The sequence below is a fragment of the Saccoglossus kowalevskii genome, chromosome 16, assembly GCF_978046115.1.
Source record: "Saccoglossus kowalevskii chromosome 16, keSacKowa6.1, whole genome shotgun sequence".
NCBI lineage: Eukaryota > Metazoa > Hemichordata > Enteropneusta > Harrimaniidae > Saccoglossus > Saccoglossus kowalevskii.
In genome coordinates this window covers 8151487-8165942 of record NC_140656.1, presented here as the reverse complement: position 1 = coordinate 8165942, position 14456 = coordinate 8151487, and the positions used below count along the sequence as shown (strand labels likewise).

At 33.6% G+C, this 14456-nt stretch overlaps 1 protein-coding gene across 2 annotated transcripts in view; it reads right to left on the bottom strand.

Annotated features, from left to right (window-relative positions):
• Positions 1 to 914: 914 nt before the first annotated feature.
• The window catches only part of LOC100372486 (small G protein signaling modulator 1), a 91261-nt gene continuing 77719 nt past the window's right edge, over positions 915 to 14456 (bottom strand). For both annotated transcript variants that reach the window (XM_085491713.1, XM_085491715.1), the window contains 7 exons: positions 14129 to 14197; positions 12990 to 13835; positions 12316 to 12523; positions 11261 to 11370; positions 9915 to 10011; positions 7350 to 7517; positions 915 to 6993 (listed from right to left, as the gene is read on the bottom strand). In XM_085491713.1, the coding sequence (XP_085347839.1) occupies positions 6905 to 6993; positions 7350 to 7517; positions 9915 to 10011; positions 11261 to 11370; positions 12316 to 12523; positions 12990 to 13835; positions 14129 to 14197 (1587 nt within the window). In that variant the 3' untranslated portion in view covers positions 915 to 6904. The remainder of the gene's footprint in view (positions 6994 to 7349; positions 7518 to 9914; positions 10012 to 11260; positions 11371 to 12315; positions 12524 to 12989; positions 13836 to 14128; positions 14198 to 14456) is intronic.

Sequence of the window (14456 nt, the reverse complement as noted above, 5' to 3'; positions counted from 1 at the left end):
TACATCTGAGTAGGTATGTCAAATAATGATTGGACATATTAAAGTAACACTGCATGTGTGATATTTGTATCAAGTCTGAATGACATCTGAGTAGTTATGTCAAATAATGATTGGACATATTAAACTAACACTGCATGTGTGATATTTGTATCAAGTCTGAATGACATCTGAGTAGGTATGTCAAATAATGATTGGACATATTAAAGTAACACTGCATGTGTGATATTTGTCATGTCAATGTTACCATTGTCTCTCTTGACATATTTCAAGCAATGGTACAATTGACAATGTGCCAATAAATCCGTATTTCATGTTTGGGACTATGATACTGTAAAATGACTAATTTTCACTGGGTTTAAATTTCACTGATTTACCATTTCAGGCATATTCAGTGGGTTTTAAATTCACGGTTTCGTTATTTGGATAATGTGTTCTATGCTAAATATTACATATTCACTGTGTTTTAATTTAGCGCATTTTTCCAGTCAGCGAAATAAGCTAAATTAAAACCCAGTGAATAATTACCCCCTTTACAGTACATGGCCTTTTGACAATCTTTCTATTCCTGTGGTGGTATGGCAGATCAAAAATCTATCCCAGAATCCACCAGGCCCAGGAAAACACAAGCACATGTGGACCTTAAAAGCAAGTTCCCTCTAAAATCACATACATACTGTGACGTTTTTGGGACTACTTTATTGCATGCGTCAGAATACATACTTTTGTAATGGTGTTATGTCACCTGATCACCGAAGTGTATTGATATGTAAAAAAGTAGTGTTGTTGATGTAACTGAAAATAGCGGAATAAACAAGGAGTTAAGTTTGAAAGCTCTCTGGTTTCTTTGATGTTTTGTGTGTTCCTGAGTCAACACATCACATATACATTAATGAAATGAATCTCAGCTCAGTAACTGACACTTGATATATATACGTTTATTTCAACATAATACAATGTTACATCATAATTTTAATAACATAATTCTCTGACTGGTCCAAGTGTAACAAGATTCAAAGTCTGTATGAATATGAAAATCGGGGGTTGTCTTGTTTCCTTGTTAATTAAAAATGAGCTCTTTATTTGCATTATAAATTTAATGGCTTTTGAAATTCCTGAATGAAAAATTGTTTCAAGTATAAATTATTAGGAAAAATATCAGTACAGGAAATATGATTGATTTTTTTACAGAGACAAAATGGATAACTGAGTAATATGTTCAATTAAGAGAAACAAAAAAAATATTTAAAAACCAGTTCACCAGTCAGATAAAAATGGCAGAATGAAGGCTGATATTACTGTTAATTGGGATATAGCACACTCAATTTAATTTAATAATTTATCTCAAAGCTGATATAAATTTAATAAAATTTTGTTTGGCAGGTTAAGGATTTGTTGGTAGATTTTTGAGATCTGTTTGTAATACCACACCAGGTGTTCTGCCTTGTGTGTACTACTCAAGTTTACATCAAACCAAATTTATTATATTGTACAATTTTTATCAATGCTCTCTCATCAAGTAACAAAGTCACTCAGTTAACAAGAATGTTCAAAGTTATCCATGTTGCCTCTTAAATCAAGAGTTTAAGAAATGAAAGCCAATTATTGAGAAATACTTATAAATATTAAATAGTGGGAAATTTAGTAATGATTTGGCAGAATGTCATGAATAATCATTAGTTTACCACCATGAATATTCATTAGTTTGCCAGAATGTCATGAATATTCATTAGTTTACTACCATGAATATTCATTAGTTTGCCACTCCATGAATATTCATTAGTTTGAAATTCACCAATGTTTTGCCACAATATGAAGAATATCCATGGAGGTAAAAGATTTATCTCCAAAAAATTAAGAATTTAAAAATGTTTCACTTTTCGGTAATGTTTCACTTGGACATGCTCATTTCCTAGATTACATACTGATACATTAAATATACTTGTCATTAATATTGCACATAACAATTGACTTCTTAACTATTAAAACTGTACATATTCACAAGCATGACTATGGAAATACAAATAAAATCACTCTAAATAAGTTTTTTTTTGGTACAATGTCATTTGTACAGGGTTTCCTATTTCAATTACATTTTCAACTAAAAAAAAATTGTCATATACAATATAGCTTCTATTTACAAATAAACATTTCAACGAAAAAAAAAATTAAAGTCATTGCTCTATCTTTGTAATAGGAGTCAGCCTGTCATAAAAACTATTGTCAAATGTATTTTCACCCCCACTTCTTTCTAAATGAATTAACATGTACTCTCCCCTTCCCTTCCCTCCCAGTCAAAATTACGACCATCATAGATCCATCTACATATAATCACTTTTTATAGAAGATAATAAACAGCAAATGAGCGAGATATAGTGGCTAGCGTTTACATGAAAACTGCACTTTGTTATAAGAGAGAGATTTTCATGATTACTAGTGGATTCCCGAAGAGCTTCACCAAGATCTAGCTTTGATTAAATCTTTTTGTATGTGTCTGTCTCCCCCCACACCTACCGATTTAAGTAGCTCATCTTCTAGTGAATCCAAATTAAAACAGATACAGGCATCTATGTATACACTATAGCATTATTACGAACTCTTAGCAGTCAATGGTAATAGATGTACAATTTTAAAAATTAAAACTACACCTCAAAATTAAATTGGGGGCGCCATACAAATATTCCAAGGCAGCATAAATCCGAAGCAGGTCAGCAAACTTATTTGGTTTCTATAACAATTTAATGTCATGTTCCATGGAGTCAGTGTTCCATAATTGAGTTGCTCTCAATACCTCAAATATGCATGTTAAATGTAGGGCGCCCTCAATGTTTGTAACAGGTGCAGTGGCTTGAAAGACATTGTGTAACATTAAGTAGATACTACCCCCCTTAACCCCCCCACTATTTTGTTGAATGAACTTTTAAGACAAATTAGGGCAGTTTTTGGCAGGTGAGTAACTTATTTTATACAAATAAAATCTTAAAATTATTGGCAGTAACTAAAATGTCTCAATAAGCAACAAAAATAAATATTAGTTAATAAAACAATGCAAAACATAAAAACAAAGTAAAAATGTTTTCACTACTAGAGGGCACAATTAAAATGATTGATGTTTTTTTTAAGGGAATTTAGAAAACTGAAATGTCTAGGCAGAGAGAGAATGTATTCTGCAGCAAGAAATGGAAAAGCCAAAAATATTATGGGAAGACAATATTGGTCCCAAGGTAAATAAATACTTTGAAATAAAACAGGATTGGTTCTGAAAACACCACCACTACACAGACTGATTTGATATGCTTCAACTGTGTCATTTTGATTCAATCAGGAACATCCATTCACATAGACTTGTCACTTCTAATACATGAATTTAAGAAAATACAAATAAAACATGTGAGCATTTTCCTCCAATCATATGACATTATTATAGCTCATTTGCGTAAATGAACATGAAAAAACAAGAAGTGAGAAGCCAAATAGCATGGATGTTTTCTTGGTATTCAAATGATCACATAAAATATGGTAACATGCATTTCTAACAGAAGAAAAATGACTTCAAATCTAAACATTTGGCAACATAAATTCACAACATGCCCTTAACATCACAACATAATGCACAGAAAACTTACAACAAAAACTCAACATATTGCACATAAACTCACAACATATGCACATAAACTCACAACATAATGCACATAAACTCACAACATAACTATCTCCACTTAACTATTTGAATACACCATCTCTTGAAAATAGATATAATTTCATTTTAAATTCTCATTACACTTACCCCTTACTTGATTAAACATAGTTGAACTCTGGTGACCTTGCCCTTTGTTATATAATATAATTCCCTTTATCATAGTTTGTTACAATATAAATATGCATTGTCATAATTAATTTTGAATACAAACAAGTTTTGGAGTTAAACCAACAGTGGGGAATCAGTCTACCAAATGTCTTATTTGTTTAATTATTTTAAGGGACATAATTTCCAGCTTTATTCAAAGTAATTCAGATATTTTAGTATAAAAACAAATGCCTCATCGCAAAAAAAAAGTGCTGCATTTAGACGTGAATAGATTCATAAAACATGCAAGATAACAGAAAATCTTAGCTGGCTTTTATCCAAGTATTTTGTACAGGTGTCTGTCAAAAATTATGATTCACTGAGAAAAATATGAACTGCCTCATTGTGCGACTACTGTATTATATGAAAAGTAAATAAAACACCCTTTATGAATAGCCATCATGTTGCAAGCTCTGCTTTGTATGCAAATCAACTTAAATAGTTAGTTGGTGTCCAGTGAAGGGAGAAAAGTCAACAGTACTGTTACCTCCTGAGAATCTACATCTTCAAACACTGCAATCTTTGAAGTGCGTTTTTAAACCAGTATTATAAAAACTCTATCATTCTGTTCTAATAGCTGAAACATATGCCTGTGAGTTTTCATTTGTCGAATGAACTGTTTGTCAAATACAGAATACATATATTTTAGAACAATTTTCTTTTTAAAATGTGGATGAAATGTTTTGCTTTTTATGTATTTTTTATGTATTGTTTTTGATTTGGTAACTTTGAACTAAACAGATTTTCTATTAGCTTCAGATCTTGAACAAAGTTTGGCACCCAGTTCATAGCAGTGCTTATATTGATTTTCTGACATCTTGTTTTCTGTAAAGATTTTATTGGTAGGTTTGCAAATGTGTATCAGACTGTGCATTCTCTCCATGAGTTGGTTTTGAAACCCAGTATGGTATTCTGAGATACATTACCAAGGATATTATTACAAGATAAATCATTTGCTTCATTGAACACATACAACAATGCATATTTCCACTGAGATCAGTGACCTTTGATGTGTATCACCAGTGATCAGTCAAGTAGAAACAGTAAAAATATTTTATCAGATTTTCTCATATTTTGCATGATATTTTTATACAGGACATCTGTTGTTCAAACTCAGGGAAGACTTTATACTGATGAATAAGGTGACCAAGTTTGGTGAAGTTTGAAATAGAATTAGTAAAGTTATTATGCACACAATAACAATAACGACAACAACGACGACAAACAAAATTTTTCCCTTAATATACCTTTCCCTTCCATCTTTGATGGTACGGGCAAGGTAATAATGAAATCAACACAATACACATCAGCATTAACAATTGATGCGTTACCAATAGGGTTACCATAGAAACAGAAGCCATGGAAAGAAATTTAAAATCACACAGCTTGAAAGTAAATAAGTGCAGAGTTTATAAATACATTGGAGTAAAGTAATTTTTCTTTAATGCTGAGATTATCAAGATATTCAAAACAGACGCATGTCCATTAAGCATACAGTGTCCTGTTCAAAATTTAGTAGAAATTTGTCACATTTTGTTGTGGTGTAACATAATTTTGTTCTGATGTTTGTCTTACAGCCTTAGACTAAAAAAGTTGAAACAGGTTGATTGTCTGATCAGTGTTGAATCGTGACAAGTGCTTTCATTTTATCACTTTGCCTGGTTTGGTGATTCGAAATTGATTCGACTCACCACACAATTTTAACTTTCACTCGATCATTTTCTTTCCCCAGCTTAAACATACCCTCAGCCCAAATTCCAGATTTTCACCCAGAATCCTGCCAAATTACCAGTTATTCTTGACTTCTGATTCATGGTAACCTCTATTTATTGAATCTCTGATGAGCAAACACGATTTCAAGTAAATGTTACACAACATTAAGTATTGTTAGGCATGGTATTGCCTCACATTTGTAAATAATACTACCCTCATAAAGGGTTAACAGCACTTTTGTAACACACTCTACCATTGGATGTTCCAATCACAGGAAGATGTAGTGTGTCCAATCAGAATGGCTTATATTATTTTCACATTACATTGCAAACATCGAGTCTGAATACTATTCAGAAAAATATACAACCAGTAACCTGATTGGTTAACAATTTGACCAATGATAAAGAGCCTACTAAATGTCATTTCTCTCACTTGTCCATTCTGTATTAAAGCATGGTTTCCTGGGTTGCTAGATTATCAGCACAAAAAAAAAGTGTCAATATTCATACTCTGCTGGTGGATGTCACTCAGTGTTCTCATTGTAGCTTTGTGCCAAACAAAAATTTGTTCATAATGGAAGATTCTAAAAAATACTGATGTTGGTATGACAAGAGAGGCAATTACTAGTATATAATGAAAAGTTACCAAGACACTGATACTGACTAATAAAAGTCAAACTGGTCAGTTAATCAAATATATATTGGTTGCCATCTCTTGATGTGAAACACTACAATTGTAAAATGGCAGCAACAATCCTGAAATATATATGCTAGGTGTCAAATCACTCTTTACGTGGAATTAACCATAGTTATAAATGGTATCCTAGCAACCAGATTGAAAAACACATCGAAACGAAAACTAGAATAGATGTACTGTATTTGTTCGAATAGAAGCAACCAAACTGTCCACATTAATGGGTAACTAAATCAGACAATGTGATTGTGATATAATTCAGAGAAAAACGTGACCATGTTTGGCATATATTGGAGATAGCTTCTAATAGAGCAAATACGGTACCAGAATGGTGGCAATTTGAAAGAATGACACAGAATAAAAACGTTACTTCCAATGCATTGTTGCTATATAAACTCATAACATTAACGATACAGTACAGGCAAGGTTGCCTGTCTCTCTCTATACAGATTATGACATTTCATAACACATACTACTAACACATTATATGATTATATATATAGACATAGTACACAACTGGCTCGACATGTTAAATAACTTGACCTTTCACCTCACTGTCAAAGGTCAGCCCAACTACCACAGCTGCAGGCACTGACTGGATATGTTCATCACTTGACACTTCTCATTTGACATGACTCCCAGTATGTTTGTATGTTATTTATTTTCTATTAGATTCTGTAGCTTGAACACCAAGTCTCTTCCAATCTTCAGCACAGCCTTGGCGTCATGATGCTCTGCCATTTCTGTAAGAATAAATGAGTGGAAGTTATATTTTGGAAGGCAGGCAGGCTGGAAGGCAGGCAGGCAGGCAGGCAGGCAGGCAGGCAGGCAGGCAGACTGGATATGTTAACAACTGAGGAAAGTCCTGACCTTCCACAATAAAATAATGTTAAAACCCAACTTCTGAATTTTTAAAAGTGGCATCAAATTCTGCCTATATTTACATGAATGATCTTAACGAGGAAAATCCTACATTGAAAATGAAAAGGAACAGCAACAACACCCTGAACTATGTGATGGAAAAAAAATAACTTGCATTGTCTCCCTGAATATCTAAAATCTATTATTTAAGCACATGAAATGCATGTTTTTCACTTACCATTAAAAAATTTGATAATATCAGTGAAGTCCATGTTGTTGTCCAGAATGATATCTCTATAGTACTCCACCAAAGCTAGCGCTACAAACAACACAAAATAACCTGAAGAAACATGCTTAGCAGCCCATATTGTCTCCCACATTGAGAATGTATCATCGTAGACCAATTCTGAAACAAACCAAAGACACATTATAACATACAGCGATTATTACAGGAAATTACATGGTTATCACATGACATAGTTGTCACAAGACATGGTTATCACATGACATAGTTGTCACATGACATGATTATCACATGACACAGTTGTCGCATGAAATGGTTATCACATGACATAGTTGACATGAAAACCATATTTAATGCCACCATTTGTAATAACCTAACACAACAGCATGGATCACAATGGGCTGAAGATGATATGAATGAATGAACTTTATTGTTCCTGTGTAAAAAAAGAGTAGGTTACATAGGGTGTTTGCAACAATAAAGAGTTTTTGTTAACAAGACAATATTTTGAAAATAACTTGAATGAATGTATTTAAAATTCACAAATAAATAAATATGTATAAAAATAAATACACAAATAAATTATTAAAGAAATCTAATCTCTAATTTTGGTCGCAGCTAAAATAAAGTTCCATATCTCTTGTTGAACTAATTTATCTTGATGTGAAAGTGAATATGTGAAACAAGAAATGTTATTGTCAGCCGGGACTTTAATTGTATGTAACAGTTGAGATCTCTGCTGTTCATATTTTTGACAATCTAAAAGGAAATGGATCTGATGATATGTGCAGGCATCTGCATGTTTTAAAAAGTTTAATAACCCCATACATCTCCAGATGTAAGCCGTGATTTTTTTATGGAAAATATATGTATTTATAATATTTGCTGTCATAAGCACTACTGTATCAAAGTAATCTTCTTACTACTCAGAGAGCAGAATGATGTGTTTAGTGATCCTCACCACCTGAGTGTACCGGTACTTTCTGTTGCATAAAGAATATCTCCTTTAACTCTACCCCTTTTATCACTGGGGGATAACAATACACAATAAATCAGCTTAGTATGAGAAGCGGTTTTACTTCACTTGATCCATGGGGAATAAAACTTTCAGCTATTTTCCCCATTAATCATTCATAAATGTTGCAACGCTCAAACTTAATAGAGCATTGCAGTGTGATGTAAAAATAAAAATGAGGTTTTAATGTGTCTGTCTTCCTCCAGATTCCAAAGCAAAACACCGGGAAAAAGGCCAAGGAATAAAGAGGTACTACAATCTCCTAAAAAGTCTCTTAGATAGAAGACACTTAAAACAAGCATCCTGTCGGCTGAGATAGCTCTGCTGTTAGCAATGCACATTTCAATAAAAGAACTTGAAGATATCATTAGAAAATGAACAACATGTTGTTTTCAACAAGAATTCAAATGTATCACTTTTTACCAAACATTACAAAAATATTCATGAAAATTAGACAATTGAAGATATCATCATTAAATGAACAAATCTGAGAAAGGTCCACATGTAGTACCTATATATGTAATATCAAAGCAATCGGAATTACAGTTTTTAACAAGAAGTCGAAAATACCACTTTTTACCAAAAATTACAAAAATATTCATTAAAATTAGACAATTGAAGATATCATCATCAAATGAACAAATCTGAGAAAGGTCCACATGTAGTACCTATATATGTAATATCAAAGCAATCGGAATTACAGTTTTTAACAAGAAGTCGAAAATACCACTTTTTACCAAAAATGACAAAAATATTCACCAAAATTAGAGAATTGAAGATATCATCATGAAATGAACAAATCTGGGAAAGGTCCACATGTAGTACCTATATATGCAATATCAAAGCAATCGGACTTATGGTTTTTAACAAGAAGTCGAAAATATCACTTTTTACCAAAAACATTCACCAAAATTAGAGAATTGAAGATATCATCATGAAATGAACAAATCTTAGAAAAGTCTACCCAAGGTACATATACACCAAGTATCAAAGCATTCAGGCTTGCAGTTTTCAAGAAGAAGTTGAAAAAGTAAAACATTGACACGGACGACGACGAACGACGACAATGAACAATCACACATATGATAAGCTGCGCTCGACAAAGTCGACAGCGGAGCTAAAAACCTGTTCTGTTGTTTTAATCACATGTAGGGGTTTACATTACATGTATTTGTGATATTAGGACTCAAGACTTATCTTAGATTTATTTCACAAGTGTGTAGTCCTGATAGTCCAATATTATAATCACATTATCTTGTAGTTTTACTTTACAGTTGTTGCCTTGTGAGCAGTTTCCAATTTTGTACTTTTTTTAGTAGTAAACATCCACATTATTTACAAATACAATTATTATATTTCACTGACTGATAACTCCACTAGAATTTACATTAAATTGTGCAGTTAATAGGTAGATCATGACTGTAGCTTTATCAAAGTGGGTGGGGTTTCTTCTCACAGTGGAATGAAAAATTCATTGTACATCTTTGTAATCGGCATATAACACTATGCAAGTGATGACCAGAGTCTTTTGAAAAGACAGTTACCTCGTTTGAAATCCAGTAAGAACCAGCGATAGCAGAAGTAGAAATGAGTATAATCTCCATTCTGATGCATCAGTTCAAACATTTCAGAATCCAATATCTGTTAATGAAATACATACCAGCATTATTTAATATGAGCATGTTATTAGAATATTTAAAAACATATGCATAGTTGCGAGTGGCATGCAGTAATGGTCTATACGATGGTACCAGCTACACTGTCTAACCGTTTAAACACACAATTTGGGGGACTCTGGTTATAATATTTATTGTTGGAAAACAAAACAATCCTAAAAAAAAAATTATACATGTGCAGATGAGCGAACAAATTGTTTTGAACAATTACGCTTTTACTTGAAAAGATGCATCGCATTTGAACAATACTGATGTAGTATAATACTGTAGAATACTTTATTTTCGCTTGGAATTTATTTTCGCTATTTTCGCTGAAGGGATGATTCCGTGAAAATAAAATCCAGCGAATATACTTTTTTCCCTATATTTCACATTAAACTCATCAAAAATCAGTAAAAATAAATTCCATACAAAACGCCCAAAAAGCCTTTTCAGCGAAAATTAATTCAAGTGAAAATAAAGTATTCCACAGTACACAAATAGTATCATATCCCTGAAAGCTGACGTTCATACCGAAATATGGAGACCCAAATTACATAAAATGTATATTGGCTGGCATTTCATGCAGCAATCTTTTCAACAATACAGATGTACAATAAAAGGTTATGATGATGCCATCAAGCAGTACAGGATTGCAGCTATCTATACTACACTCTGGTTGCTACCATTGTCTACTGCCATCAGACACACTTTGAGAGAATTTCGTAATAACTTTGTATTATTATACATCTGTCACGGTAACGCCATAAGTTACAGCGTGCCTTAATTTTGCAGTATTTTACGAGGTATTTTCATCCTACCATATAAGGAAATGCAAATTCCAAATATGGAATGATTACGTGCGTAAGCATCCTCTGATAATAAAAACAAACATTGCTGTCACAAAGAAGTTCGCTGATTGTGTTCTAAACTTTTTAGATTTCGGCATTCCATTAAGTATCCTTGGTAAGAAGGGATGTATAATAATAAGGTTATTACGAGGATTCCTCAAAGTATGCACTCAGACATTACACCGTTGCATCGACCTCCCCTGTGCATCTGTCGATACTTCCACTTAACTGTCTTCACGCTTACTTTGAGGTATCCTCGTAATAACCTTATAATATTATATAATAACATTATTTTGCCATGATGTGAAATGATGCACCTAGGTGAACCAAATAGAGAGGGAGGGTCTCTATGAATAAAGTATAAATTACCGGTACTGTACACACCTGAATTAGAGATCTCATATTGGCAAAATGGGTATCCATGGCGCCGCCATGAGGAAAATTCTTTGACATTCTTTTCATCAATTCACAGAAACAACTGTATGTCTTAGCCTCTGAAAATGATAAGAATGACAAACAGGTTAGAATTCTTAGAAGACACTGAAGTAAGGATAAAATGACAAAATAGATATTGACATTTGTTCAGCTGATGTCTGGAAATGGCAAACAATCATTTTGAGTATAGACTGCTATGGTTATAACTACCACCGTAGAAACTCTAAAATTTCGGCCACCTTAAAATAATTTGTTTTGAAAAAACGGTCGGGTTTTTAGAATACAAAATAAAGATAAATTTTGGCCAGTCGAATTTTTTAGAGTTAAAATTCAACAAATATGAAAGTTGGGTTATAAACAGTTGCAGAAATAGAATAGTTATAGAAAGTCATGTCTTTAAACAAATTTTTTTAATAAAAATAAGTGAGCAATTTTTGGTGAGGTCAAAATATTGGAGGTCAATAAATTACAAAAATTCGTCAAATAATTAGGTGGCCAAATTTTTTACAATATAAATGAATTTTATTCTGTGAGAGATCAATGTTTTATAAATTTTGCGATTTAGTGAAAATTTCTCTGCTGTCCTAAAACAGTGTCAGTGAATGTCGCACAGTTTGGTCTTCTGGAATGCCACAAAATCATCAAATCAAGAAAAAACATGAGAATGATTTATTCAATAAATTCTTGATGTAATAAAAGATCCAAATCTCAGTTTTCATAAGACATTACCTCAGTGAGTTTAAAGTGAATTCAACATGAATAAATAATATAATCAAGAATTGTTGTATCACACTTAAGATCCTACCGAGTTTGACTCCATCCTGGCTTAATATGCCACAGATGAATGCTCACTAATGGCAAAAATTAATTCACAAATGGTTGATACTGGCTATAGCTCATTAAGTTTCTATCATGTCATATTATGAAAGTTGGTCACGCAGCCTGGTCATATAGTATAGAATACCCAACATAAAGTGACATGCAAGAAGCAAAACCAATCTTACCATCGTCCAATATAACTAACAGCGGTGCCACCAAGTCGCACATACCCTGCACGTAGCCGACCTCAAGATGCTCCCAGACGTAAGTACACATCACGTTTCTCAATTTATCCAAATTAGTTGGGGTGAAGTAAAAGTAGTTCCGGTCACATCGCTGAACATCTTTCTCAATTCGATGTAAATTCAATCCAAATGAGTCTAATAACTCAGTCTGTGGTTGTGAGAAAAACAAGACAAAACAAGAAATTAATCAATTTATGTTTTGTAGGAAGTTGGATAAAAAGAATAAGGTTTTATAATTGATGGATCAAGTAGACTCATCTTAGAAATGACCTTTAACCTCAGCAATACCACATTAAGCTAAGTCCTAAAATTTTTAAACTGAGCCATAATTTCTGAGTCTATATTTATTTAGGATTATTATGTCTGTGCGTGAAAAACATAAAATACTTCACAATGTTTTAATTCTTCAGTTTTGGCACCTTCACAAGCCCAACACAATTCCATCCATATCATCACTAAATTGGCCACTGAGGGCACTGGTCATTCAAAAAGTTTGCAGATCATGTGACAGGTGAATGTCAATGAAAATTATCATAATTTTTTTAAAAACAAAAGTGGTTTACTGTACTGAGAAAAGAAATACGGTTATTGCTTTTGAAATCATGCAGACTTACCGAGTAGACACCACCACTTGACGACACAGGGGAGACAGCTGTGGAGTCGGGTGTTAGATGACTACTGGCATCTAAACTGTCTGGCACAATTAAACCACCCTGCTCACCCTGATTTGAAATGGCTTCTTCCACATCATCCCTCTCTTGACTACCTGGAAATGTATTAACTTCAATTGGTTTTATTCTAGATTGGTCATCGAGTTCCACATTTCCATTAATTTCTCTCTCTGTTTTACAACTTTGGCAAGATTCGCTGCTGTTATTTTCCGTATCATCATCATTTTCTACCTCGTTGCCGCACAGATGACCAATGCCCTCATCACTTCCATGTGGCGAACTCTTCTGACTAATACTTTCAAAATCTTCGGTATTTTCACTCAGACTCCGCCCACTTTCAGTCTCGCAGGTATCTTGTCGAGGGCTCTTACTACGTGGTAGCTCGGTTGTCTGTGAAGTATCAATTTTCTCCTGAGCAATAATCCCATCAGTGATTTCCTTCACTTCTTGATTAGCACTTTCCTCATCAACGCTCTCTTGCATTTTGATTTTTTCATCAACCTCCCCATTTTGTAAGTACTCCCCATCATCTTCGAAAACCTCATTGTCCAATTCATGGTCATTGGAGGCTTCCCGATGCAATGGGATTTGCCCGTCAAAACTGTTATCAGATGATAACTTGGCAAGATTGGCAGCCTGTATTTCCCGATCTCGTTGTTTCACAATGGCTTCCACTGCTAGCCATTCTGTCATTGTCTGCTCGTAAGACTGCCGCACGACCTCATCATGGTTAGCACGATCTTCTTCACTGGAACCGTACTGGTAATGACCCAGTAAATACGGCCAAACCTATAAAATAATTTAACAAGTAGAACATTACATATCACTTGAAAATACATGTACATAGTAATCAAAATAAAGTTTGTTTGTCTTCAGAACAAAGCTAGTGACTTTTAATCCTGCATCAGAATTCAACCAACAAAAATGGACAATAATAGAAAAATTAAACATTAATAGAATGATTTCATGAAATCGTGAGTATTTTCATTCAAAACTCATTGATTAGAAAGTGAACCTCATGAAAAACATGATTATAACTATGGCAATACCATCCAGTGGCATAAACACACTTGTTTGCTTACCTCTTTTCTGATTTCATGTGTGACTCCACCATAGTAGACCAATCTTACAAGCTCCTCTTGATTGTGCACCTATACACATAAAATCAACATAATATGAGAAAGATACAGCCAAAGACGGAGAGAGAAATCTTGGTCAGGGGAAGCCCAATGACCTCATAGATTTTCTTCCACGTCACACATGACTGAGGCAAGGAGGGCGATGCCATCTTGCCTTATGATCATTTCTGTTTTTCTCCGTAAACGAGGACTAAGCCAATCGCTATGGGAAAGTGGGGTGGTCGGGAGAGACCTGGAGTCTATGGTAGGTATGAACTATGTGAATAGGCAG